Consider the following 27,099-nt stretch of genomic DNA (forward strand, 5'->3'; position numbering starts at 1 on the left):
AGCTTAAAAACTTGAAAGCTTCCATGCTGATGATGGGTTCTGCTCAATAATGATCCAATGCAGTGCGGACCGACACATGTTCATTTCCATCATCTGAGTCAGATGCCACCAGCAGAAAGTTGATTTTCTTTTTTGATGGTTCAGGTTCTATAGTTTCCACATCAGAGTGTTGCTCTTTTAAGATTTCTGAAGGCACGGTCCACACCTCATCCCTCAGATTTTGGAAGGCACTTCAGATTCTTAAACATTTGGGTCGAGTGCTGGAGCTATTTTTAGAAATCTCACATTGGTACCTTCTTTGTGTTTTGTCAAATCTGCAGTGAAAGTGTTCTTAAAATCAACAACATGTGTTCGGTCATCGTCTGAGACTGCTATAACATGAAATATAGGCAGAATATGGGTAAAACAGAGCAGGGGACATACAATTCCTCCCCAAGGAGTTCAGTCATAAATTTAATTAACATATTTTTTTAACGTGTCGCCATCATGGAAGCATGTCCTCTGGATCGGTGGCTGAAACATGAAGGGACATATGAATGTTTAGAATATCTGGCATGTAAATACCTTGCAATGGGGGCTACAAAAGTGCCGTGAAAATGCCTGTTCTCACTTTCAGGTGACATTGTAAACAAGAAGTAGGCAGCATTATCTCCTGCAAATGTAAACAGACTTGTTTGTCTGAGCGATTGGCTGAACAAGAAGTAGGACTGAGTGGACTTGGAGGCTCTAAAGTTTTACATTGTTTTGTTTTTGAATGAATGTATTTTTTGTACATAATTCTATTTTTATAAGGTCAACTTTCATGACAAAGAGATTGCACTACAGTACTTGTATAAGGTGAACTGAAAAATACCATTTATTTTGTTCTTTTACCATGCAAATATTTGTCATCAAGAATATAAAGTGAGCACTGTACACTTTGTATTCTGTGTTGCAATTGAAATGAATACATTTGAAAATGTAGAAAACATCCAAAAATATTTAAGTAAATAGTATTCTATTGTTTAACAGCACGATTAGTGATGATTAATTTTTAATCGCTTGACAGCCCTAATAAAAATGAGAGAGAAATAGGGATAATATACCTATTATTCTAAACTATCTTCAGCTGAAAAAATTGCTTCTGCCCCCACTCTGAGACATTAATTAATCAATGATGGGTTTGGAGACAAATTCACTCAGCTATTTCAAAACATGTCGATGTTCACAGTAGGCATAGTGATTGGCTTTGTGAAGGGATGGATATTTACACTTGTGATCCTATCCACAAGCCCCCTCGTAGTACTATCAGCAGCATTTTGTTCTAAGGTAGGAAAGATTTTAAAGATTAATATGTAACAAAAGGCAATTTCATGGAAACTGTTTATGCTAAATACTTGCCAAAATTACAGTTACCAAAAAGCTCAGATTTCCACTAGTGAAATCCTGTGTCTTATTCTTATGTGTGAATAAATGTACATTTTGACCTCTAAATTACCAAATTTAGAGTCAACTACTCAGGCCTGATCCTGCATTAGGATATGAACCCATATCCTCTTTGAAGGGTGTAACCTATGGCAGGATGACTTGTGGCACCTTAGAGACTAACAAATTTATTAGAGCATAAGCTTTCGTGGACTATAGCCCACTTCTTCGGATGCATATAGAATGGAACATATATTGAGGAGATATATATACACACATACAGAGAGCATAAACAGGTGGGAGTTATCTTACCACCTCTGAGAGGCCAATTAATTAAGAGAAAAAAACTTTTGAAGTGATAATCAAGCTAGCCCAGCACAGACAGACAGTTAGATAACAAGTGTGAGAATACTTACAAGGGGAGATAGATTTCAATGTTTGTAATGGCCCAACCATTCCCAGTCCTTATTCAAACCGGAGTTGATTGTGTCTAGTTTGCATATCAATTCTAGCTCAGCAGTTTCTCGTTGGAGTCTGTTTTTGAAGTTTTTCTGTTGTAATATAGCCACCCGCAGGTCTGTCACTGAATGACCAGACAGGTTAAAGTGTTCTCCCACTGGTTTTTGAGTATTTTGATTCCTGATGTCAGATTTGTGTCCATTAATTCTTTTGCGTAGAGACTGTCCGGTTTGGCCAATGTACATGGCAGAGGGGCATTGCTGGCACATGATGGCATATATCACATTGGTAGATGTGCAGGTGAACGAGCCCCTGATGGTATGGCTGATGTGATTAGGTCCTATGATGATGTCACTGGAATAGATATGTGGACAGAGTTGACATCGGGGTTTGTTACAAGGATAGGTTCCTGGGTTAGTGGTTTTGTTCAGTGATGTGTGGTTGCTGGTGAGTATTTGCTTTAGGTTGGGGGGTTGTCTGTAAGCGAGGACAGGTCTGTCTCCCAAGATCTGTGAGAGTAAAGGATCATCTTTCAGGATAGGTTGTAGATCTCTGATGATGCGCTGGAGAGGTTTTAGTTGGGGGCTGAAGGTGACAGCTAGTGGTGTTCTGTTATTTTCTTTGTTGGGCCTGTCTTGTAGGAGGTGACTTCTGGGTACTCGTCTGGCTCTGTCAATCTGTTTTTTCACTTCAGCAGGTGGGTATTGTAGTTTTAAGAATGCTTGATAGAGATCTTGTAGGTGCTTGTCTCTATCCGAGGGATTGGAGCAAATGCGGTTATATCTTAGAGCTTGGCTGTAGACAATGGATCGTGTGGTGTGTCCTGGATGGAAGCTGGAGGCATGTAGGTAAGTGTAGCGGTCAGTAGGTTTCCGGTATAGGGTGGTATTTATGTGACCATCGCTTATTAGCACAGTAGTGTCCAGGAAATGGACCGCTTGTGTGGATTGATCTAGGCTGAGGTTGATGGTGGGATGGAAATTATTGAAATCATGGTGAAATTCCTTTTTGCGGATACAGACTAACACGGCTGCTACTCTGAAACCTATGGCAGGATAGATCCCTAAAACAAGCTCAGGAAATCAATAGGTCTGACTCTCAATAGTTAATGTCTTTTTTAATTTATGACTTTGTCTGCAGCCACAATGACTAACCTATGTTTGTCTTTTTAACAGATATACAAGTAAACTAGGAGAAGCAAAAAACCTTGGTATAAAAAAGGCTATTGCTTCTAAGCTGTTTCTTGGTTTTTTGTACCTAATTATTAATGGATGCTACGGGCTTGGGTTTTGGTATGGAACTACCTTAATTCTTGATGAGAATACTGGCTATTCAGTTGGGACTGTCCTGGCTGTAAGTGTCATATTTTAACATCAATGTTTTTCTACAAACTAACTTCATTGTGAAGGTGATGTTGAGTATATGATATGTTGGCTATAGGCAGGGACAAGAGATATCATATGTATGGAGAATCCACAACTGCTCAGGCGCTGGGTTCTTTCCATAACTTCCTGCAGAGTTGGTTGTGTTCTGTAAAATATAAGTTAAAATTAAGTTCCTTGCCCTTTTGGTTGTGAAGTTGTGTTTGGATACCAGGGTAATGGGCACTAACATAAGAATTTAGATAGGCAGAAGAGAATCTTCACTACATAACTGGTTTGCTGTTGTCTTTTTAATGTAACAATAAAGCAGATGTAAAATTTTCATTCTTCTCATGAAGTATTCACTCTGAGATCAAATAAAGATGACTTAAATCCACCTGGTTTTTCACTTCACAGTCATAGCTGTTTCAGCTAACGTGCTTATCTAATAGAGTGAGGCAAATAGTGATTTCTTTCATGATATTAATTTGAATTTATATAAAAATTTGTCTCCACCATATTTGCGTCTCTTCTGTGTTTGTTTTCCATGAACATTCATGCAGTTTGTTTTATCAGCACAAATGTGCATAGAAGATTAATGTTAAATTTACTTTCCAAAAGCATTCACACCAGACACAAGGATTATTATAATTGCACTCAGAGAACAGCAACAATACCATGCGACTATATGACCAATCACAACTAAATAGCAGTAAATGAAGTTAATTGAAAACGTAATCAGATAATTTAAAATAACTAACAAATTAGAGAAAATCATAATCTGCTCATGGATTTTCCACAACCAGAAGAGGAGGTGAAATTTACCTAATAGATTCTTCCTCACAAATGACTGGTAGGTAGAGTGGCTGTATGTACTACTCACATCTTGTGTTTCTATTCATTTGAAGGATATTCTATAGAATAAAGTTAAAAGTTTGACTATGTGGAGTCTTTAATTGTTTGGAAAATTGGAACTCTATTTACTGCTTGCCTTAAAACTCAGAGTAATAGTGAGGTTTATGGTGTAGTCAGCTAAAGATATGTTGGACTTTCACAGTGGGTTTGCAGGTTTTCTGTAAAACTTTATCTAGCAGTGGTAAAGGCCATTCACTTTAATGAGCCAATAAATATTTTTGAATGACCTTTTTTTTAAACAATATTTGGTGTTAAAATATACTACAATAGAGGCAAGTAGAATAGAAAACAAAAATAGTCATTTTCTTTCTGTCTTATGTAGAGATTCCATAGCATTTTGCCAAAAATCCTTCTCAGTTTCTGTTGTTCCAGACTATAAGGTATTGTGCTGGCATTCCAAGTTTTAAACTTAATTCTTTTGATTCTTAAGGAATGTCTTGTGAATGACACAGCAATCATGGGGCTGATCCTGCAGTCTTTTCTGAGGCATAGCTCCAATGGTCATAAATGGGAGTGTTGCCTAAATCAAGGCTATAGGACCAGTCTTTAATTTTGGATTTGTTTTCAGTGTGGGTTTCATCTTCTTCCTCCTCTAGGTTTTCTTCTGTGTAACTTTTAGTAGTTATTGCCTGGGCACAGCAGCACCACACTTTGAAACTTTCTCTATTGCTAGAGGAGCTGCCTTTAAACTTTTCAAGATAATTGATCAGGTACGGATCCTTCTACCCTGCCCTCATAACTGGGCTATTATCTTGTATGAGAGCACTAACGATGCCAATAGAACAATAAAGTAGTAATAAGCAAAAAGCCATGGTAATTTCCATTGAAAAATAAAGGAGGAAAAAATTAGTGTTTGCCAAATGGAAAAAGACCAAACTGGCTTAGAAAGAACCATTATGTTCAGGCTCTTAAAAGGAAATTACAAACAATAGAATGCAGTGACCAAAGCAAAGTAACTATGGCAGCTAGCCTTAGGCCTGGTCTACACTAGGCGTTTATGTCGAAGTTAGCGCCGTTAAATCGAATTAACCCTGCACCCGTCCACACTGCGATGCTATTTAGTTCGACATAGAGGTCTCTTTAATTCGACTTCTGTACTCCTCCCCGACGAGGGGAGTAGCGCTAAATTCGACATGGCCATGTCGAATTAGGCTAGGTGTGGATGGAAATCGACGCTAATAGCTCCGGGAGCTATCCCACAGTGCACCACTCTGTTGACGCTCTGGACAGCAGTGCGAGCTCGGATGCTCTGACCAGCCACACAGGAAAAGCCCCGGGAAAATTTGAATTTGAATTCCTTTTCCTGTCTGGCCAGTTTGAATCTCATTTCCTGTCTGGACATCGTGGCGAGCACAGCAGCACTGGCAACGATGCAGAGCTCTCCAGCAGTGATGGCCGTGCAGTCTGGGAATAGAAAGAGAGCCCCAGCATGGACTGATCGTGAAGTCTTGGATCTCATCGCTGTGTGGGGCGATGAGTCCGTGCTTTCCGAGCTGCGATCCAAAAGAAGGAATGCAAAGATCTACGAGAAGATCTCTAAAGACATGGCAGAGAGAGGATACAGCCGGGATGCAACGCAGTGCCGCGTGAAAATCAAGGAGCTGAGACAAGGCTACCAGAAGACCAAAGAGGCAAACGGACGCTCCGGATCCCATCCCCAGACATCCCGTTTCTACGAGGCACTGCATTCCATCCTCGGTGCTGCCGCCACCACTACCCCACCAGTGACCTTGGACTCTGAGGATGGGATACTGTCCACGGCCGGTTCCTCAGACATGTTAGGGGACGGGGAAGATGAGGAAGGAGATGAGGAGGGCGAGGCAGTTGGCAGCTCTCACAACGCTGATTTCCCCGACAGCCAGGATCTCTTCATCACCCTTACAGAGATCCCCTACGAAGCGTCCCCAGCCATTACCCCGGACACAGAATCTGGTGAAGGATCAGCCAGTAAGTGTTGTAAACATCTAAACATTTATTTTTAACAAAACAGGAATATTAACAATTAAAAGAATGGGTTGTTCATGATTAGTGTGCCCTAGGCGCTTAACGGTTTAGTAAGGGGCAGTGCAAGTTTTGAAAAGAAATCTAGCAATGTCCGGTTTTCAGTGATTGTCCTGCACAAGCCGCTCTACTGTGTATTCCCTGCTACTGCAGCTACAGTAAAATGCGGTCTATATGTGCGGGGATAGAGCAGTAATCCTCCTGGGACATCTCGATGAAGCTCTCCTGGAGGTAACTTGAAAGCCGTTGCATGAGGTTCTTGGGGAGAGCGGCCTTATTGGGTCCTCCGAAGTACGACACGTTGCCGCGCCACGAGATTATCAGGTACTCGGGGATCATTGCTCTGCACAGCAGGGCGGCATACGGCCCTGGTCTTTGGAGGCTTTCCCGGAGCATTCTCTCTTTGTCGCTCTCGGAGATCCTCATCAGGGTGATGTCGGCCATGGTGACCTGCTTTTAATTAGGTAGGGGAATGTTAGTGTTGGGACTGCTTTCCCGTTCCTTTACAGAACTGTCACCGCTGGTTTGCAGCCATGCGGTGGAGGCGGGAGAGGGGCAGCCGAAAGGGATCATTCCCGGGGACAGCCGCGAGGGGGTGGGACAGGGGCAGAGTTCCCGCTTGCCGGATTGCTGGCAGCAGGGACTGACATTGATTTAAATGTGAAATGAGGCCAGTGGTAATATAAAAGTTTTAAACTGCCACAAGTGTACGGCTTACCATGTCTGCCTGCAACAGAAATTCCGTTGTGCTGCCTCGCTTCTCAAATGTGCTGTTCAAGACCCCAGGCACAGAATGCGAAGGCCGAGAATTCGACCTTGTGCTGAGTGCGCATGTGAAAGGTGCTGTGCATGGTCTTGTTCACAGAGAAAGACTATGTTCTTTGTTCACAACTACACTTATCTTTCAGAGGAATTCACTCCCTTTTTCCCATTTCCACAGCCCCGTCTGCGACTGTCTCACAACCTAGCCTGGAATCACACTCCCAGAGGCTAGCGCGGATTAGGCGTAGGAAGAAGAGGACACGGGAGGACATGTTCTCTGAGCTTATGGCCTCTTCCCAAGCCCAGGCAGCACAGCAGACCCAGTGGCGGGAGAACTTGACCCGAATGCACCAAGCCAACATGGATCGGGAGGAGAGGTGGCGGCAGGAAGACCAGCAGGCGACTCAAACGCTGCTTGGACTACTGAGGGAGCAAACGGACACGCTCCGGCGCCTTGTGGATGTTCTGCAGGAACGGAGGCAGGAGGACAGAGCCCCGCTGCAGTCCATCTCTAACCGCCCTCCCCCGCCACCAAGTCCCATACCCACCTCACCCAAAGTGCAAAGAAGGAGAGGCGGCAGAGTCCCTGCTAACTCTCACTCCACCCCTGCAGAGAGCTCTAGTAGCAGAAGGCTCTCATTTCCCAAAATTTGAAAAGTTCTTTCCTTCCCGCCTGACACAAGCCCACGTCCAAGTTTCACCTCCCAATGCCATGTGTAGTTGATAATAAAAAATTCGTTTCTGTTAACTACTGTTTCAATCATGTTCTTTTGGAGGAGGAGGGGAAAGGGGGTTGGAAATTGGACAGGACAGTCTCCTTTGGCAGGGTACATAGTCGGGGGCAGGCACAGCAGCAGGGCACATACACAGTGCAGTGATGCAGTGACTAGTTGCCCCGGTTAGTCTGGGAGGTTGTTTTGATGTAATGTTGGGGGGGGTGGGTTGCTCTGTGACTTTGTGGCGGGGGAGGGCAGTTACAGATCTTAAGCGCCGGTCCTTAGACAGGATCACAGAGCCACACAGCATGGGATCTGTAACCGTCCTCCCCCTGCCACAAAGTCAAATAGACCTCCCATACACACAGTCCCGATCAGGAGGGGTGACAGGCTCCGTTGAAACAAGCATCCCACCGCAGCGGAGCCTGTCAATCCTTGAGTTTAGAAGCTGCATTCGCATCACAACACTAGACCCGCCCCGCACCACAGTCTGCGTCCCAGTTTTAAAAAATTCCCGCTAAAACAGTATTAAAGAAAACGGTGTGCTTTAACAAAGTAGAACTATTTTTATTTCGACACGTGTGTTGGAGGGGGGGTGAAGGGGGTATGTAACTGGATAGGATAGTCAACATTACCTGGGTAAAGAAACGGGGGCAGGTTTAGCTTCTCAGTACACAAACTATAAAATCACAGGTTACCCTGCTCACTCAGGAACTTTGCTTTCAAAGCCTCCCGGATGCACAGCGCTTCCCGCTGGTCTCTTCTAATCGCCCGGCTGTCTGGCTGTGAGTAATCACCAGCCAGGCTATTTTCCTCAACCTCCCACCCCGCCATAAAGGTCTCCCCCTTGCTCTCACAGAGATTGTGGAGCACACAGCAAGCTGCTATAACAATGGGGATATTGGTTTCGCTGAGATCACAGCGAGTCAGTAAGCTTCTCCATCTCCCCTTGAGACGGCCAAAAGCACACTCCACCACCATTCTGCACTTGCTCAGCCGGTAGTTGAAGAGTTCTTTTTCAGTGTCCAGGGCGCCAGTATAGGGCTTCATGAGCCAGGGCATTAGCGGGTAGGCTGGGTCCCCGAGGATGACTATAGGCATCTCCACATCCCCAACAGTTATTTTGTGGTCCGGGAAGTAAATACCTTGTTGCAGCCGTCTAAACAGACCAGAGTTCCTGAAAACACGAGCGTCATGAACCTTGCCCGGCCATCCCACGTAGATGTTGGTAAAACGTCCCCTGTGGTCCACCAGTGCTTGCAGCACCATGGAAAAGTATCCCTTTCGGTTAATGTACTGGGTGGCCTGGTGGTCCGGTGCCAGGATAGGGATGTGAGTTCCATCTATGGCCCCACCGCAGTTTGGGAATCCCATCGCTGCGAAGCCATCTATGATCGCCTCCACGTTTCCCAGGGTCACTACCTTTGGCAGCAGTACATCAACGATTGCCTTCGCTACTTGCATCACAACAACCCCCACGGTAGATTTGCCCACCCCAAACTGGTTCGCGACTGACCGGTAGCTGTCTGGCGTTGCAAGCTTCCACAGGGCTATGGCCACTCGCTTCTGTACACTCAGTGCAGCTCGCAACCGGGTGTCACTGCGCTTCAGGGCAGGGGACAGCAACTCACAAAGTTCCAGGAAAGTTCCCTTCCGCATGCGAAAGTTTCGCAGCCACTGGGATTCATCCCAGACCTGCAGCACTATGCGGTCCCACCACTCAGTGCTTGTCTCCCGTGCCCAGAATCGCCGTTCCACGGCATCAACATGACCCATTGCCACTGTGATGTCCTCGGCGCTGGGTCGCCTGCTTTCTGACAGGTCTGTGCTACTCTCAGACTTCAGGACATCACCGCGGTGCCGTAGCCTCCTTGCCTGACTTTTCTGCATCTGCCTCAGGGAAACCTTTATGATAAGCTGCGAGACGTTGAGAGCGGCCACAACTGCAGCGATGGTCGCAGCGGGCTCCATGCTCGGAGTACAGTGGCGTCCGCGCTGTCAATGACTGGAAAAGCGCGCGAACTGTTTTCCCGCCGGCGCTTTCAGGGAGGGAGGGCGGGAGTGATGGACGGATGACGACAGTTTCCCAAAAGCACCCTCGACTCATTTTGTTACCCAGAAGGCATTGCCGGCTACACCCAGAATTCCAATGGGCAGAGGGGACTGCGGGAACTGTGGGATAGCTGACCACAGTGCACCGCTTCGAATGTCGACGCTATCACCGTTAGTGTGGACGCACAAAGTCGAATTACTGTCCTTAGTGTGGACACACACGTTCGACTTTGCAATATCGATTACAAAAATTCGATGCAAGTAAAATCGAACTACTCTCGTAGTGTAGACAAGGCCTTAGATTGCAAACTACCCAATGCTAAAATGGGTGTGGTGTGGAAGATGTTTTAAACTGTAGAATAAAAATATGAAATATTCAGGCTATAATGATATCTCCCTCTCTCAATTGTGCATTTGTAAATTATTTGCTTAAATTTTAATTTTTTTCCACTCCCCAGAAATCCACTATAGATAGTTTTTCTTCAGATGGACACAAACTCGATCACATAAAGAGAACACTTGACTTTAATAATGTACAGTTCAGTTATCCTTCAAGACCAGGAGAAACACCTATTCTGTGCTGTGTTGTAGTCACTGTGACTACAACTTGAAACATGGCATGTTACTTGTGTATTATGCTAAAAGAATTGTGTGCTTTAGAGGACAGGATGGAAGCATGGCAGATTGGAGTCAGGCGATTGATTTGAGTTCCATGCGTAGAGAGGAAACATAAAAGAAGGCATGGAGAAGAGTGTTGGAGAAGAATGTAAAAAGGGGTTGTCAGACAATGGAATGTTTGAGCTGAGTGAGGCAAGAAAGGTGTGGCCTCTAAAAAGGACAAGAGAAGAGAGATTGGAAGAAGCAAAGTTATGCAGGGTCCTGAAGGTGAGCCCAAGGGCTTGACTGTGATGCAGGAGGTGTGCAGGAGCCAATGGAAGGACTTCAAGAGGGACTGACTGTGGTCAGAATCATGAGAGTAGATGACTTTTTGCTGCAGAACACTGGACAAATTAGAGTATGTGAGGTGTCAGGAAGGGCAGGTTCCAGTGGTTGAGGTATGAGACAAGATCAGAGCCAGAATTTGCAATGGGAATGAGTGGGTTTTGAAAATGTAGCAGGGATAAATCTGGCAGGATTTAGTGACAGTAGGGTGACCAGATGTCCCGATTTTATAGGGACAGTCCCAATTTTGGAGGCTTTTTCTTATATAGGCACCTATTACCCACCACCCCCATCCCAATTTTTCACACTTGCCCTCTGGTCACCCTAAGTGACAGAATCTCGTTAATTTGAGATTGTTCTACATTTTATTTTTTTAACTACCACAAGGTTTTGAAAGGTCTCACTCTGAAAATTGACTGTGGACAAACGGTGGCATTGGTTGGAAGCAGTGGATGTGGTAAGAGCACAATGGTCCAGCTGCTTCAGAGGTTTTATGATCCACAGAAGAAGTGGTGAGTACAGTCATTCTAGAGCATAGGACTGTTTACATAGGTATTAAAATAGTAATATACAAAGAATTATAGCTATACAAGTTCTCAAGGAGAAAGGAGACAAGTGGAGAAAAAGTTGGGGATATTGTTCCCAACTATAATACACAAGATTTTGGGCCAATCAGCCACTTTTCCTCCCATCTGATGCTGGGAAATTTAACAGAAGTCAAACTCTTACAAAGTGAGCCTTACAGCCTTCAGAGAGTGGATCACATGGAAGTTACATAAATCACGGGCAAGCGTTTTAAATACTGTAGGGTGTTTTCTGTTCTGAGCAGCCTCACCTTTTACATTAGGAATTTGTTGCAGATGCTGGGCATGGATTTAGAACACCCAAACACACACTTGGCTGGTGTCCTGCATATTGGGTAGCCTACTTGCTTAACAGTGTTGTTTATAGGGTTTCCTGTGGAGGGTATATATTGTCTTGAATTGAAATAAATACAATGTTTAATTATTAAATATTATTTAGGAGGGACCATCTAAATGCAGCTCTGTCCTTTGCTGGCAGATCTTTGCCAATGAGTCTGGCCCCAGAGCTCAGTTCGAATCACCTGCTACCTGCTATTCAGATCTACTGTAGATCTACTAGTAGATCAGATCCACACTCCTCTGAGGGACCTGGAAGCTCATGGTAACAAAGGTGATTCTCTGTAGCCAGGCAGCAGAGGTACAGCACCATGACTATCAGGAGGGAGCCAGTGTGAGGCAGAAAAGTCAGTGTGAGGCTTTTGAAAATTTAACCCTTAGTCCTTGTTAACTTTAACCTTGAAATATCCATTCATATAAACACTCTCCTCTCTTCTTCCCCAAGTATGTAAGAAACTCCATTCTAGTCTCTATAATCTTATACAGCATCTATTAATAGGCTGGCTAACAAAATATTTGGATGATTTTCCTTCTATTTTTGCAGATCTTCTCAATAAAAGATGATCCGGAGAGGATCTGGCATAAACCTAAAATTTTCTCCATCACATTTGCTGTTCCAGGTGGTGTTTGCTTTATCACTTGGTTTTTGTAGGTAAATTCTCATAATCAATAAACCAGTTGGTCGGAACAGCAGTTTGCATTCTAGTAACTACTTTAATCAGCTATGTGTAAGCGGGGGAATGGTCCTGCTATTGTGGGGAACTTTCCTGGATTCTGCACTACCCTGGTGAAATGGGCTAGCAGAAGGATCTGATTTCTCGCTTCCACTTCCTTTGCCCAGAGGCCTCCCTGCCCTCGAGGATTCCCCTTCCACTCTCCTGTCTGGCAGAGTCCTTGTAACCCCAACAAGGCTGGGCCCAAGATTCCTGGGGGACTCGACCCCCAACCTTGCTGTGGTCACCTAGGTCAGGGGCTAGGGTGTCCCACTCCGGGGTGCTCTCTCTGCACTGGATGCTTTCCTGACCCACTGAATATTACATAAGATTTAAGGCAATACAGTTTATTTAATTAGCAATTAGTTTTAAAAGGAATAAGGAAAAATGGGAGAGGTTAAAGGAAACACATCACCCCGCTCTGTGGGAGGGAACATCACAAACAGTGTCTCTGGAATGTCAGGGCAGTTCACAGTCTGTTCCTTGTAGGTCCCAGGCTCCTTCTCAGGCCCTGGCCGTACTGCAGCGATGCTGTGGGTTGGACACTTGCTCTGGCGTTGGACACACACTCTCAGTGGCAGGACCCGTCTTCCCAGCATTGCCCCCGCCCTGTCAGGGTTACGTAGGGTTACCATACGTCCGGATTTTCCCGGACATGTCCGGCTTTTGGGGGCACAAATCCCCGTCCGGGGGGAAATCCCCAAAAGCCGGGCATGTCCGGGAAAATCGGGAGGGCTCGGCCGGGGCCTCTTTGTCTGGGGCCGGTGCGGGGCCGGGGTCGCGGTGCCGGGGGCATGGTGCCGGGCCGGAAGCCGGGCTGGGCACGCGGTGCCGGGCCGGGCTGGGTGCGGGGCCGGGCGGGGAGCCGGGGGCGCGGTGCCGGGCCGGGGTCCGGGCCGGGGGGCCGGGGGCGCGGTGCCGGGAGCCGGGCCGGGGTCGGGGAGCCGGGGCCGGGAGCCGGGCCGGGGTCAGGGAGCCGGGCCGGGCCCGCGGGGCCGGGAGCCGGACCGGGGTCGGGGAGCCGGGGCCGGGAGCCGGGGTCGCGGGGCCGGGAGTGGTCGGCCGGGGCCGGCACCCCAGGGCCCGAGCAGATCCAGGCTGGAGCCGCCGGGGGCCAGCCTGGGCCGCGCCTCCTCCCCCCACACCCCCCCTTACCTGCTACAGGCTTCCCGCGACTCAAATGTTCGTGGGAAGCAGGGGAGGGGGCGGAGACTTTGGGAGGGGGCGGAGTTGGGGCGTGGGGGCGTGGGCGGGGCTGGGGGCGGGGCCAGGGCCCCGGGGAGTGTCCTCCATTTGGAGGCACAAAATATGGTAACCCTAGGGTTACGATCCCCATCCAAGTCTGGCCTGTAGAGCCTCTTGGCTGACGTATCTCCCTGTGCTGGGCCCACTGCCCAGGGTCCCCCTCGCTCTCCTCAGCTGCTCAACATACCTGGCTCTGGACTGCTCCACTCTGCCTCAGCACGGCTGCTGCTGCTGCTCTGCCTCCAGCTCCCTGGGCTGTTTCTCCAGCCCCTCTGGCTCTGGTTGCTGCAGCTCTGCTCCCAGGGCAGGTCTGCTCTCTCTGGGCTGTGCTCTGGCTTTGGGGCTGCAGCTCTGCTCCCAGCAGCTTAACTTGGGCTCCTGCTCTCTCCTTAGCTCGGCCCCACTCTGTCTGACCCAGGCAATTCCAGCTCACATGGAGGAGGGGACCCTCCTGACTCCTTGATTAGCCTGTCCGTCCTGTCAATCAGGCTGACCTAGAGCATTGGCCTCTCCCCATTGCCCCTGGGGACTGTCAGTCTCAGTGTCCTGATTTCTCATCGACCCTTAGAATCATAGAATCATAGAATCATAGAATATCAGAGTTGGAAGGGACCTCAAGAGGTCATCTAGTCCAACCCCCTGCTCAAAGCAGGACCAATTCCCAGCTAAATCATCCCAGCCAGGGCTTTGTCAAGCCGGGCCTTAAAAACCTCCAAGGAAGGAGACTCCACCACCTCCCTAGGTAACGCATTCCAGTGTTTCACCACCCTCCTAGTGAAATAGTTTTTCCTGATATCCAACCTGGACTTCCCCCACCGCAACTTGAGACCATTGCTCCTTGTTCTGTCATCTGCCACCACTGAGAACAGCCGAGCTCCATCCTCTTTGGAACCCCCCTTCAGGTAGTTGAAGGCTGCTATCAAATCCCCCCTCATTCTTCTCTTCTGGAGACTAAACAATCCCAGTTCTCTCAGCCTCTCCTCATAAGTCATATGCTCCAGACCCCTAATCATTTTTGTTGCCCTCCGCTGGACTCTTTCCAATTTTTCCACATCCTTCTTGTAGTGTGGGGCCCAAAACTGGACACAGTATTCCAGATGAGGCCTCACCAATGTCGAATAAAGGGGAACGATCACGTTCCTCGATCTGCTGGCAATGCCCCTACTTATACAGCCCAAAATGCCGTTAGCCTTCTTGGCAACAAGAGCACACTGTTGACTCATATCCAGCTTCTCGTCCACTGTGACCCCTAGGTCCTTTTCAGCAGAACTGCTACCTAGCCATTCGGTCCCTAGTCTGTAGCAGTGCATGGGATTCTTCCGTCCTAAGTGCAGGACTCTGCACTTGTCCTTGTTGAACCTCATCAGGTTTTTTTCTGCCCAATCCTCTAATTTGTCTAGGTCCCTCTGTATCCGATCCCTACCCTCTAGTGTATCTACCACGCCTCCTAGTTTAGTGTCATCTGCAAACTTGCTGAGAGTGCAGTCCACACCATCCTCCAGATCATTAATAAAGATATTAAACAAAACCGGCCCCAGGACCGACCCTTGGGGCACTCCACTTGAAACCGGCTGCCAACTAGACATGGAGCCATTGATCACTACCCGTTGAGCCCGACGATCTAGCCAGCTTTCTATCCACCTTACAGTCCATTCATCCAGCCCATACTTCTTTAACTTGGTGGCAAGAATACTGTGGGAGACAGTATCAAAAGCTTTGCTAAAGTCAAGAAATAACACATCCACTGCTTTCCCCTCATCCACAGAGCCAGTTATCTCATCATAGAAGGCAATTAGGTTAGTCAGGCACGACTTCCCCTTCGTGAATCCATGCTGACTGTTCCTGATCACTTTCCTTTCCTCTAAATGTTTCATAATTGATTCCTTGAGGACCTGCTCCATAATTTTTCCAGGGACTGAGGTGAGGCTGACTGGCCTGTAGTTCCCTGGATCCTCCTTCTTCCCTTTTTTAAAGATGGGCACTACATTAGCCTTTTTCCAGTCATCTGGGACCTCCCCCGATCGCCATGAGTTTTCAAAAATAATGGCTAATGGCTCTGCAATCTCACCCGCCAACTCCTTTAGCACCCTCGGATGCAGCGCATCCGGCCCCATGGACTTGTGCACGTCCAGTTTTTCTAAATAGTCCCGAACCACTTCTTTCTCCACAGAGGGTTGGTCACCTTCTCCCCATGCTGTACTGCCCAGTGCAGCAATCTGGGAGCTGACCTTGTGCGTGAAGACAGAGGCAAAAAAATCATTGAGTACATTAGCTTTTTCCACATCCTCGGTCACTAGGTTGCCTCCCTCATTCAGTAAGGGGCCCACACTTTCCTTGATTTTCTTCTTGTTGCTAACATACCTGAAGAAACCCTTCTTGTTACTCTTAACATCTCTTGCTAACTGCAACTCCAAGTGTGATTTGGCCTTCCTGATTTCACTCCTGCACGCCTGAGCAATATTTTTATACTCCTCCCTGGTCATTTGTCCAATCTTCCACTTCTTATAAGCCTCTTTTTTGCGTTTAAGATCAGCAAGGATTTCACTGTTTAGCCAAGCTGGTCGCCTGCCATATTTACTATTCTTTCTACACATCGGGATGGTTTGTTCCTGCAACCTCAATAAGGATTCTTTAAAATACAGCCAGCTCTCCTGGACCCCTTTGCCCTTCATGTTATTCTCCCAGGGGATCCTGCCCACCTGTTCCCTGAGGGAGTCAAAGTCTGCTTTTCTGAAGTCCAGGGTCCATATTCTGCTGCTCTCCTTTCTTCCTTGTGTCAGGATCCTGAACTCGACCATCTCATGGTCACTGCCTCCCAGGTTCCCATCCACTTTTGCTTCCCCTACTAGTTCTTCCCTGTTTGTGAGCAGCAGGTCAAGAAAAGCTTTGCCCCTAGTTGGTTCCTCCAGCACTTGCACCAGGAAATTGTCCCCTACGCTTTCCAAAAATTTCCTGGATTGCCTGTGCACCGCTGTATTGCTCTCCCAGCAGATATCAGGGTGATTAAAGTCTCCCATGAGAACCAGGGCCTGCGATCTAGCAACTTCTGCTAGTTGCCAGAAGAAAGCCTCGTCCACCTCATCCCCCTGGTCTGGTGGTCTATAGCAGACTCCAACCACGACATCACCCTTGTTGCTCCCACTTCTCAACTTTATCCAGAGACACTCAGGTTTTTCTGCAGTATCATACCGGAGCTCTGAGCAGTCATACTCCTCTCTTACATACAATGCAACTCCCCCACCTTTTCTGCCCTGCCTGTCCTTCCTGAACAGTTTATATCCATCCATGACAGTACTCCAGTCATGTGAGTTATCCCACCAAGTCTCTGTTATTCCAATCACATCATAGTTCCCTGACTGTGCCAGGACTTCCAGTTCTCCCTGCTTGTTTCCCAGGCTTCTTGCATTTGTGTATAGGCACTTAAGATAACTCAATGATCGTCCCTCTTTCTCAGCATGAGACAGGAGTCCTCCCCCCTTCCCCTTTTGGTGCTGAGAGCTAACCAACCAAAACACCCCCACTGAATGTTAGTAGGGGGGCAACAGTCCCCTTACATTCCCCCTTGCTAAAATTCTGCCACGACCACAATATTCACACCAGTACATCCGGGCCCCCATATTAACAGCATATACCCACATCGTATCATATCATATCAAAAACCCATTAACAATTATGAAAAGAACATTTAACGTATTAAACATTCCACATCTACTTCATACCATACATGACAATATTCATTAAAATACTACATAGAACCAATAACATAATCATCTCTAAATCTAACAGGCAGTGCACCCTTGTTAGCCCTGTGGGACCTTCTTAAGACTGGTGGTTCATTACCCATATTGTCTATTTCCCTGTCATCGGGTAATACTGGCTAGTATTACACGGGGAGAGCTAGTTCAGTGATTTGAGCATTGGCCTGTTAAACCCACAGTTGTGAGTTTAATCCTTGAGGGGGCCACTTAGGGATCTGGGGCAAAAATCTGTCTGGGGATGGGTCCTGCTTTCAGCAGGGGGTTGGACTAGATGACTTCCTGAGGTCACTTCCAACCCTGATATTCTATGAGTTTGAGGGATCTGGCCATTCTTGTTTGGGTTTATCCCCATTGGTTTCAGTCTCTAGGGGAAATGCTGCTCTATGCCTCCTATGAGCCCTGGTCAGACTAAAAGTCCAATGCTTTAGCTGGTCCCTATTCTTACCTGCTACGCATGTCCATCCATCCTCTCCAGACAGACCACAACTGTGGTTGGCTTCTTCATCTGCAGCTCTGGAAACTCCATCTGACGGTGTGGTTCCTTCATGGTTTCAATCCCATGAATTAGCCTGTTCAGAACAAGTCCAACACGTCCTCCTGCACAGTAGAAGGGACTCCACTTCTTACACTTACCTGCAAAAGTGGAAATGCTTCTCCATCTGGTGCTTCCACAGATGCCTAATACCCCAGACTGCAACCCTCACTGACTATGTTTTCAAACTAAAACAGGACGGGCTTTTGCTCACATCTATCAGAGTACACTTCGCGGCCCTTATCATCTTCCATGACACTCTGGACAGCTATTCACTTTTGCCCACCCCACCATCAAACGCTTCTTTACGGGCCTGCAAAATCTCTACCCTGAGAATTATTCACCAATAGCCTCCTGGAGTCTCTACCTAGTTCTCCGCACTCTTATGAAACCCCCTTTCAAGCCCCTGGCCACCTCATCCCTGCTCCACATGTCCATGAAAGTGGCTTTCTTGGTTGCCATAATGTCAACAAGAAGGGTTGGTGAAATAAGCGCCCTGATGGTCTACCCTCCTACACCATTTTCTCTAAACACAAGCTTACTATACTAACCCGCTCCAAATTCCTCCCCAAGGTGGTGTCTACCTTCCACCTTAACCAGTCAATACACTTATCCGTATTCCATCCCAAGCCTCACACGACTCCACAGGAGGCTGCATTACATACCCTCGACGTCTGACGGGCTTTTGCATTCTATCTTGACAGAACTAAACCATGTCATGAATCCCCGAGACTATTTGTTTCTACTACCAAGAGATCAAAGGGTGACGCTCTCTCTAAGCAAACACTCTCCAAGTGGATCTCAGTCTGCACCAGATCCTGCTATCAGACCCAGAATGTTCAACCACCAGCTGGTGTTAGGACTCATTTTACTAAAGCAATGTCAACATCCATTGCCTTCCTCCACAACGTACCTGTTACAGACATATGCAAGGCGGCCACATGGCCATCTGACCACACATTTGCCAAACATTATACTATCACTGGATACCACAGAAGACACCATATGGTACTGTCTACCGTTGTCCCTCACACATCTCCAAAATCCCACTAGCCATAGTGGGTTCTGCTTCACATTCACCTAGAGTGGAGGACCCACAGGGACAGCACTCGAAGAAGAAGAGAAAGTTACTCACCTTGCAGTAAATGAGATTCTTCGAGATGTGTGTCCCTGTGGGTGCTCCACTCCCCGCCCTCCACCCCTCTACTTTGGAATACTAATATGATTTCTCCACAGTAGAGAAGGAACTGAGGAGAGTGCGGGACTCACGTGCTCAGGAAGATTCCAATGAAACGGGGGATACCAACTGAGCACGTGTGACCCGAGCAGGCACTGCTACCGAAGATCTCCGATCAACGGCGCCGGGACACACCATCACCTAGAGTGGCGCACCAAAAGGGACACACATCTCGAAGAACCTCAGTTGCTGCAAGGTGACTAACTTTTTCTTTCTAACTTGAATTTGTCTGCACTTTTTTAGTGGTGTAATGCCATCAGCACTAGATGGGGAGGTTGTACCATATCAGCATGGTTAAAGCACCAAAACTTTCTAGTGTAGACAAGGCCTAAAAAAGTCTATTTTCTCCTCTATCTGTGCTTAAATCTGCATATACCAATGGGAGAATTTAAAACGCAAACTTTACAATCAGAATGACATTATTTTAACTATTTTTATTTGACTTGTCTATGTCTTGCTCAATTTTTAGACAAGCAAAGTCATGTGGGTGTGTTACATTAAAAGATCATGTTTTAACATTTTGATGCGGGGAGGAATAGCTCAGTGCTTTGAGCATTGGCTTGCTAAACCCAGGATTTTGAGTTCAATCCTTGAGGGGGTCATTTAGATAACTGGGGCAATCTATCTGGGGATGGGTCCTGCTTTGAGCAGGAGGTTGGACTAGGTGACCTCCTGAGGTCCCCCCCTGGTATTCTATGGTTTTATATATATATAGTGCTTTATATATATATATAACTAGCAAGTTCTCAGCCCAAAGAAACCCAAAGCACTTTTACAAATTATAAGCCAAATTCTGCTCTCTGTGACACTGTTAATTTATAGCAGTGGTTTACAACCTTTTTTTCATTTGCAGATCTCTAAACAATTTCAAATGGAGGTGTAGACCCCTTTGGAAATTTTAGACATAGTCTTCGGACCCACAGGGGTCTGCAGGCAACAGATTGGAAACCACTGATCTATAGTAACACTGTTGTCTTCAGCTGAGTTGTGCCTGGATATAACACCTGGGTCAGGGTTTTTTTGTTTGGGATTTTTTTGTTTGTTTTCTTTTTTTGGTTTATTTTAACAGAAATTATTTCACCCCCTATTCAAATGCAGATGTTTATATATTGGACTGCAACAGCTGTTTATGCATAGTAACACTACACAATACTTCAGGACAGGGTGATATGAAGAATGGCTTATCCAGTTGAAACTGCAGATGGAATTTAAGTAGCTAGAATGTAATTACACATAATGAAATGTAGGGAGTACACTGGGCTTAACAACTCTGATGTTGAGAAAACTGATATTGACTCTTTAATGAGCACAAGTGGTAAGGGCCATAGCTTTTCATCTCATCAGCACAGTGTCCCCTCCTGCTCTGCTAGTGGGACATTTTGTGCAATAGTACTGACTCAAAGGAAAGAATGCCACCTACACTAACATCACTTCCTACCGAATGATGGGTTTTCTTGGTGGCTTTTCATTGAGGTGTTAAACAGGACCCACCCCATTAAGATCTGGGGAGGTCACAATCCAGGATGGTATGGCTACAGGCCATAACTAACATGCACTGAGCAGACTCGGAAAAAAATATTTTAGTTTTTCCATGTAGAAACCTTGGCCAGACACAATAGAAACCAGAACTGCGTATGTGTTGCCCAAGGTCCTAGAAAAGTGATTTTTTCCCCCCAGGGCTTCTGCAACATTGCTTGAACTATTGTAGTGTAGAAGTAACATCTTGCTTATTGAAATGGAATTGTAAGGGGCAAACCCTTCTCTCATAAAATTCAGAGGTGAAAGCAACTGCACCTGTGTAATTGGGAGGAAGTGATGGGCCTTTAGTTGCTGACTGATGGTTTATTAAAAAAAAAATCCATTCTGGCAGAGAAAAGTATAAGTACAAGAAAATTTAATCCATTGTACAACATTTTACTCTATTTAATCATCAAATTACAGGGTAAAATGTACCTTTACTATTAAACGTAAGACTCCAACACAGGAGTTCTATAAAGTGTAAAACACAGCACCGCTTACAGTAGTGTTAAACAAAGAGACACTCAGATATAACAGCAATGCCGGTGGTATAATTCTCTCAACAGACAAACAGAACATGAAGTGGATATATTTTACAAAATTAATATAGTTTGTTTTAAAGTGAGCGGCTGATGGACAATTTAAAGTGAAACTGGACTAATTTTAATTCCATATTTTGAAAAAAGTAAAGAACTCAGTGAATGACATATGTCAATGCAGCACAGTGGAGGAGTCCTCAGTTTACTGTTTATTTCATAATGTATAATACTAACACTCGGTACGGTGAGATGGGAAAAGATTTTTAATTGTATTTAATTTCTCGGTGACTGTGTTTTACTTAGGGATTTATTTATGCATTTAAACTACGTTTGACAAATAGGGAGAGGAAATTTTATGATTTATGATTTATGATTGAACCTTCCTCTTTGTATTTTAAAATGAATTTGACCAAATTTCCAAACATCGATGCAATGGCCACGCCTGCCAAAAATTGCTCTCCTGGGTAGCTAGAGTAGGTGTGTGATCCCATAGACTGCATGTGCAAATGTGGGATTTGGGCAGGTGTCAAGTGTATTTCCTTTTCATGGCCACATTTTAAAGGGTGAGGCCCACATTCCATCTTTGGACATTTGATTCACTACAATAAGCCATCAGACCATGGCATTTGCTTTATTGAATTACTTGATATGGGGACATGATAGAATTCAAGATCGCAGGTGAAATTTCTGGTCTTGTGATGAAAGCAGGGCTGACGAGAGGGGGGGAAGCCAGTACAAATTACTGGGGCCCGGTGGTCCGGAAGGGGTCCCGGGGCCCGGTTTCCCTGGCTTCCCCCCTCTGGTCGGCCCTGTTTAGCCGGTCTGCCCTTGCTGGGAGGCCCGAAAAAAAATTTTCACCGGGGCCCGAACCCACTCTCGGTGGCCCTGGATGAAAGTTCTCAGAAATAGACTCCTTTTCACAAACTGATTGCTGAAAAAAATGTTTCTCCTTTTAAAGCCCCAATCCTGCAATTGGATGCAGAGGTGTGCCCAGTCCGTGCCATCAGTTGTTGGATCCAGGCCTAATTTTTGTTTTTGGGAAGGCAACATTCTTTGTATTGATGAGGTGCATGTCCTAAAGTCATTTAACACTTTGTATTATCAATAAAGATGGAGAGTGTTATCCCAACTCCCATTAAAGTCTATGGCATATCTCTCATTGACTTCCAACGAATTTAGGATTTCTCCCAAAATTTATAATGGGCTTAATTCAGCACAGGAGCCTGAATGGTGTAGCCATATTAGGGGGAAGCTCATATAAGGGGTAACTGTGGACACTAAGTTCATTTGCTGGATAATGAGAATGTTCACTTGCTGTACTGGCACATTGAGAGAGATGATAAGCCCCAAATATATTGCTGAATATTTGTGTTTTTAAAATATGCCAGGAAGTTTACTTCTTAGCCAACTGTAGGAAAAAGAAAATCTGCAATTCATTTCCCCTGGCAACGTAGAGAGTAGAGTCAGTGAAAACCTTAACTCCTTGAGTAGTTAATAATTGTGACTGTTTAAAAAGATAAACACTTAAAGATTAAAGTTAACAGGCAGAATCATAACAGCATTACTCCAGTGTTATATCAGTGTGAATTCCATTGATAAATAGGGATCTACTTAAATTTCAGAGAAATCCCACATTTTTCATCGGTTGGGGTCACAGCATAAATAGCAAATTTTGTGACTGTGTAACACGTCCATGAAATTTGTTATTTATGCCAGGACCAAGCCACAAAAACGTGTGATTTCTCAGCTGCATTTCTCAAACTGGGGGCCCCAACCCAAAAGGGGGTCACAAGCCTATTAGGGGATATAAAATAAATAAATAAATGGAGATATACCTATCTCATAGATCTGGAAGGGACCCTGAAAAGTCGTCAAGTCCAGCCCCTTGCCTTCACTAGCATAACCAATTATTGATTTCTGCCCTAGACTCCTAAGTGGTCCTCTCAAGAATTGAACTCACAAGCGTGGGTTTATCAGGCCAATGCTCAAACCACTGAGCTATCCCTCTCCCACAATGCGGGTGGTACTGCCACCCTTATTTCTATAAAAAGAACAACAGGAGGACTTGTGGCACCTTAGAGACTAACAAATTTATTAGAGCATAAGCTTTCGTGGACTACAGCCCACTTCTTCGGATGCATATAGAATGGAACATATATTGAGGAGATATATATACACACATACAGAGAGCATAAACAGGTGGGAGTTGTCTTACCACCTCTGAGAGGCCAATTAATTAAGAGAAAACAAACTTTTGAAGTGATAATCAAGCTAGCTCAGTACAGACAGTTAGATAACAAGTGTGAGAATACTTACAAGGGGAGATAGATTCAATGTTTGTAATGGCTCAGCCATTCCCAGTCCTTATTCAAACTGGAGTTGATTGTGTCTAGTTTGCATATCAATTCTAGCTCAGCAGTTTCTCGTTGGAGTCTGTTTTTGAAGTTTTTCTGTTGTAATATAGCCACCCGCAGGTCTGTCACTGAATGACCAGACAGGTTAAAGTGTTCTCCCACTGGTTTTTGAGTATTTTGATTCCTGATGTCAGATTTGTGTCCATTAATTCTTTTGCGTAGAGACTGTCCGGTTTGGCCAATGTACATGGCAGAGGGGCATTGCTGGCACATGATGGCATATATCACATTGGTAGATGTGCAGGTGAACGAGCCCCTGATGGTATGGCTGATGTGATTAGGTCCTATGATGATGTCACTGGAATAGATATGTGGACAGAGTTGGCATCGGGGTTTGTTACAAGGATAGGTTCCTGGGTTAGTGGTTTTGTTCAGTGATGTGTGGTTGCTGGTGAGTATTTGCTTTAGGTTCGGGGGTTGTCTGTAAGCGAGGACAGGTCTGTCTCCCAAGATCTGTGAGAGTAAAGGATCATCTTTCAGGATAGGTTGTAGATCTCTGATGATGCGCTGGAGAGGTTTTAGTTGGGGGCTGACGGTGACAGCTAGTGGTGTTCTGTTATTTTCTTTGTTGGGTCTGTCTTGTAGGAGGTGACTTCTGGGTACTTGTCTGGCTCTGTCAATCTGTTTTTTCACTTCAGCAGGTGGGTATTGTAGTTTTAAGAATGCTTGATAGAGATCTTGTAGGTGCTTGTCTCTATCCAAGGGATTGGAGCAAATGCGGTTATATCTTAGAGCTTGGCTGTAGACAATGGATCGTGTGGTGTGTCCTGGATGGAAGCTGGAGGCATGTAGGTAAGTGTAGCGGTCAGTAGGTCTCCGATATAGGGTGGTATTTATGTGACCATCGCTTATTAGCACAGTAGTGTCCAGGAAATGGACCGCTTGTGTGGATTGATCTAGGCTGAGGTTGATGGTGGGATGGAAATTATTGAAATCATGGTGAAATTCCTCAAGGGCTTCTTTTCCATGGGTCCAGATGATGAAGATGTCATCAATGTAGCACAAGTAGACTGGGGCGTTAGGGGACGAGAGCTAAGGAAGCGTTGTTCTAAGTCAGCCATAAAAATGTTGGCATATTGTGGGGCCATGCGGGTACCCATAGCAGTGCCGCTGACTTGAAGGTATATATTGTCCCCAAATGTGAAATAGTTGTGGGTGAGGACAAAATCACAAAGTTCAGCCACCAGGTTAGCTGTGACATTATCAGGGATACTGTTCCTGATAGCTTGTAGTCCATCTTTGTGTGGAATATTGGTGTAGAGGGCTTCTACGTCCATAGTGGCCAGGATGGTGTTTTCTGGAAGATCACCGATGGATTGTAGTTTCCTCAGGAAGTCAGTGGTGTCTCGAAGATAGCTGGGAGTGCTGGTAGCGTAGGGTCTGAGGAGAGAGTCTACATAACCAGACAAGCCTGATGTTAGGGTGCCAATGCCTGAGATGATGGGGCGTCCAGGATATCCAGGTTTATGGATCTTGGGTAGCAAATAGAATACCCCTGGTCGGGGTTCTAGGCATGTGTCTGTACAGATTTGTTCCTGTGCTTTGTCAGGGAGTTTTTTTAGCAGATGGTGTAGTTTCTTTAGGTAATCCTCAGTGGGATCAGAGGAGAATGGCCTGTAGAATGTGGTGTTAGAGAGCTGTCTAGCAGCCTCCTGGTCATATTCCAATTTATTCATGATGACGACAGCACCTCCTTTGTCAGCCTTTTTGATTATGATGTCAGGGTTGTTTCTGAGGCTGTAGATGGCGTTGTGTTCTGCATGGCTGAGGTTATGTGGCAAGTGATGTTGCTTTTCCACAATTTCAGCCTTTGCATGTCGACGGAAGCAATCTATGTAGAAATCCAGTCTGTTGTTTCGACCGTCCGGAGGAGTCCACGCAGAATCCTTATTTTTGTAGTGCTGGTAGGGAGGATTCTGTGGGTTAGTATGCTGTTCAGAGGTATGTTGGAAATATTCTTTGAGTCGGAGACGTCGAAAGTAGGATTCTAGGTCACCGCAGAACTGTATCATATTCATGGGTCTGGAGGGACAAAAGGAGAGGCCCCGAGATAGGACAGACTCTTCTGCTGGGCTAAGAGTATAGCTGGAAAGATTAACAATATTGCTGGGTGGGTTAAGGGAACTGCTGTTGTGGTTGCTTGTGGCATGTAGCAGTTTAGATAGTTTAGTGTCCTTTTTCCTTTTTAGAGAGGCAAAGTTTGTCTTGTAAATGGCTTGTCTAGTTTTTGTAAAGTCTATCCATGAGGAAGTTTGTGTGGAAGGTTGGTTTCTTATGAGAGTATCCAGTTGTGAGAGCTCATTCTTAATCTTTCCCTGTTTGCTGTATAGGATGCTGATCAGGTGGTTTCGCAGTTTCTTTGAGAGTGTGTGACACAGTCTCTCAGCATAGTCTGTGTGATATGTAGATTGTAATGGATTTTTTACCTTTAGTCCTTTTGGTATGATGTCCATCTGCTTGCATTTGGAAAGGAAGATGATGTCTGTCTGTATCTGTACGAGTTTTTTCATGAGGTTGATGGATTTCCACTCCATACGGCTAAATGCAGTGCCTTGCATAATGAAAAGTTTCAGAGTAGCAGCCGTGTTAGTCTGTATCCGCAAAAAGAAGAACAGGAGGACTTGTGGCACCTTAGAGACTAACAAATTTATTAGAGCATAAGCTTTCGTGGACTACAGCCCACTTCTTCGGATGCATATAGAATGGAACATATATTGAGGAGATATATATACACACATACAGAGAGCATAAACAGGTGGGAGTTGTCTTACCACCTCTGAGAGGCCAATTAATTAAGAGAAAACAAACTTTTGAAGTGATAATCACACATCACTGAACAAAACCACTAACCCAGGAACCTATCCTTGTAACAAACCCCGATGCCAACTCTGTCCACATATCTATTCCAGTGACATCATCATAGGACCTAATCACATCAGCCATACCATCAGGGGCTCGTTCACCTGCACATCTACCAATGTGATATATGCCATCATGTGCCAGCAATGCCCCTCTGCCATGTACATTGGCCAAACCGGACAGTCTCTACGCAAAAGAATTAATGGACACAAATCTGACATCAGGAATCAAAATACTCAAAAACCAGTGGGAGAACACTTTAACCTGTCTGGTCATTCAGTGACAGACCTGCGGGTGGCTATATTACAACAGAAAAACTTCAAAAACAGACTCCAACGAGAAACTGCTGAGCTAGAATTGATATGCAAACTAGACACAATCAACTCCGGTTTGAATAAGGACTGGGAATGGCTGAGCCATTACAAACATTGAATCTATCTCCCCTTGTAAGTATTCTCACACTTGTTATCTAACTGTCTGTACTGAGCTAGCTTGATTATCACTTCAAAAGTTTGTTTTCTCTTAATTAATTGGCCTCTCAGAGGTGGTAAGACAACTCCCACCTGTTTATGCTCTCTGTATGTGTGTATATATATCTCCTCAATATATGTTCCATTCTATATGCATCCGAAGAAGTGGGCTGTAGTCCACGAAAGCTTATGCTCTAATAAATTTGTTAGTCTCTAAGGTGCCACAAGTCCTCCTGTTCTTCTTTTTGCGGATACAGACTAACACGGCTGCTACTCTGAAAC

The 27,099-nt window shown here is 45.5% G+C and overlaps 2 protein-coding genes across 2 annotated transcripts; one reads left to right on the forward strand and one right to left on the reverse strand.

Moving 5' to 3' along the window:
• Positions 1–1,576: 1,576 nt before the first annotated feature.
• Positions 1,577–27,099, reverse strand: LOC135981326 (uncharacterized). Its single transcript, XM_065583321.1, has 2 exons — positions 23,391–27,099; positions 1,577–2,217 (listed from the first exon to the last, which is right to left on the reverse strand). The coding sequence occupies exon 1, from the start codon at positions 26,044–26,046 to the stop codon at positions 24,385–24,387; it is 1,662 nt and encodes a 553-aa protein (XP_065439393.1). The 5' UTR covers positions 26,047–27,099; the 3' UTR covers positions 1,577–2,217; positions 23,391–24,384.
• Positions 5,107–7,650, forward strand: LOC135981327 (uncharacterized). The gene is made up of 2 exons (XM_065583323.1): positions 5,107–6,086; positions 7,081–7,650. The coding sequence occupies exons 1-2, from the start codon at positions 5,510–5,512 to the stop codon at positions 7,554–7,556; spliced, it is 1,053 nt and encodes a 350-aa protein (XP_065439395.1). The 5' UTR covers positions 5,107–5,509; the 3' UTR covers positions 7,557–7,650.

This window comes from Chrysemys picta, chromosome 2 (assembly GCF_011386835.1).
Source record: "Chrysemys picta bellii isolate R12L10 chromosome 2, ASM1138683v2, whole genome shotgun sequence".
In the NCBI taxonomy this organism is placed as follows: domain Eukaryota; kingdom Metazoa; phylum Chordata; order Testudines; family Emydidae; genus Chrysemys; species Chrysemys picta.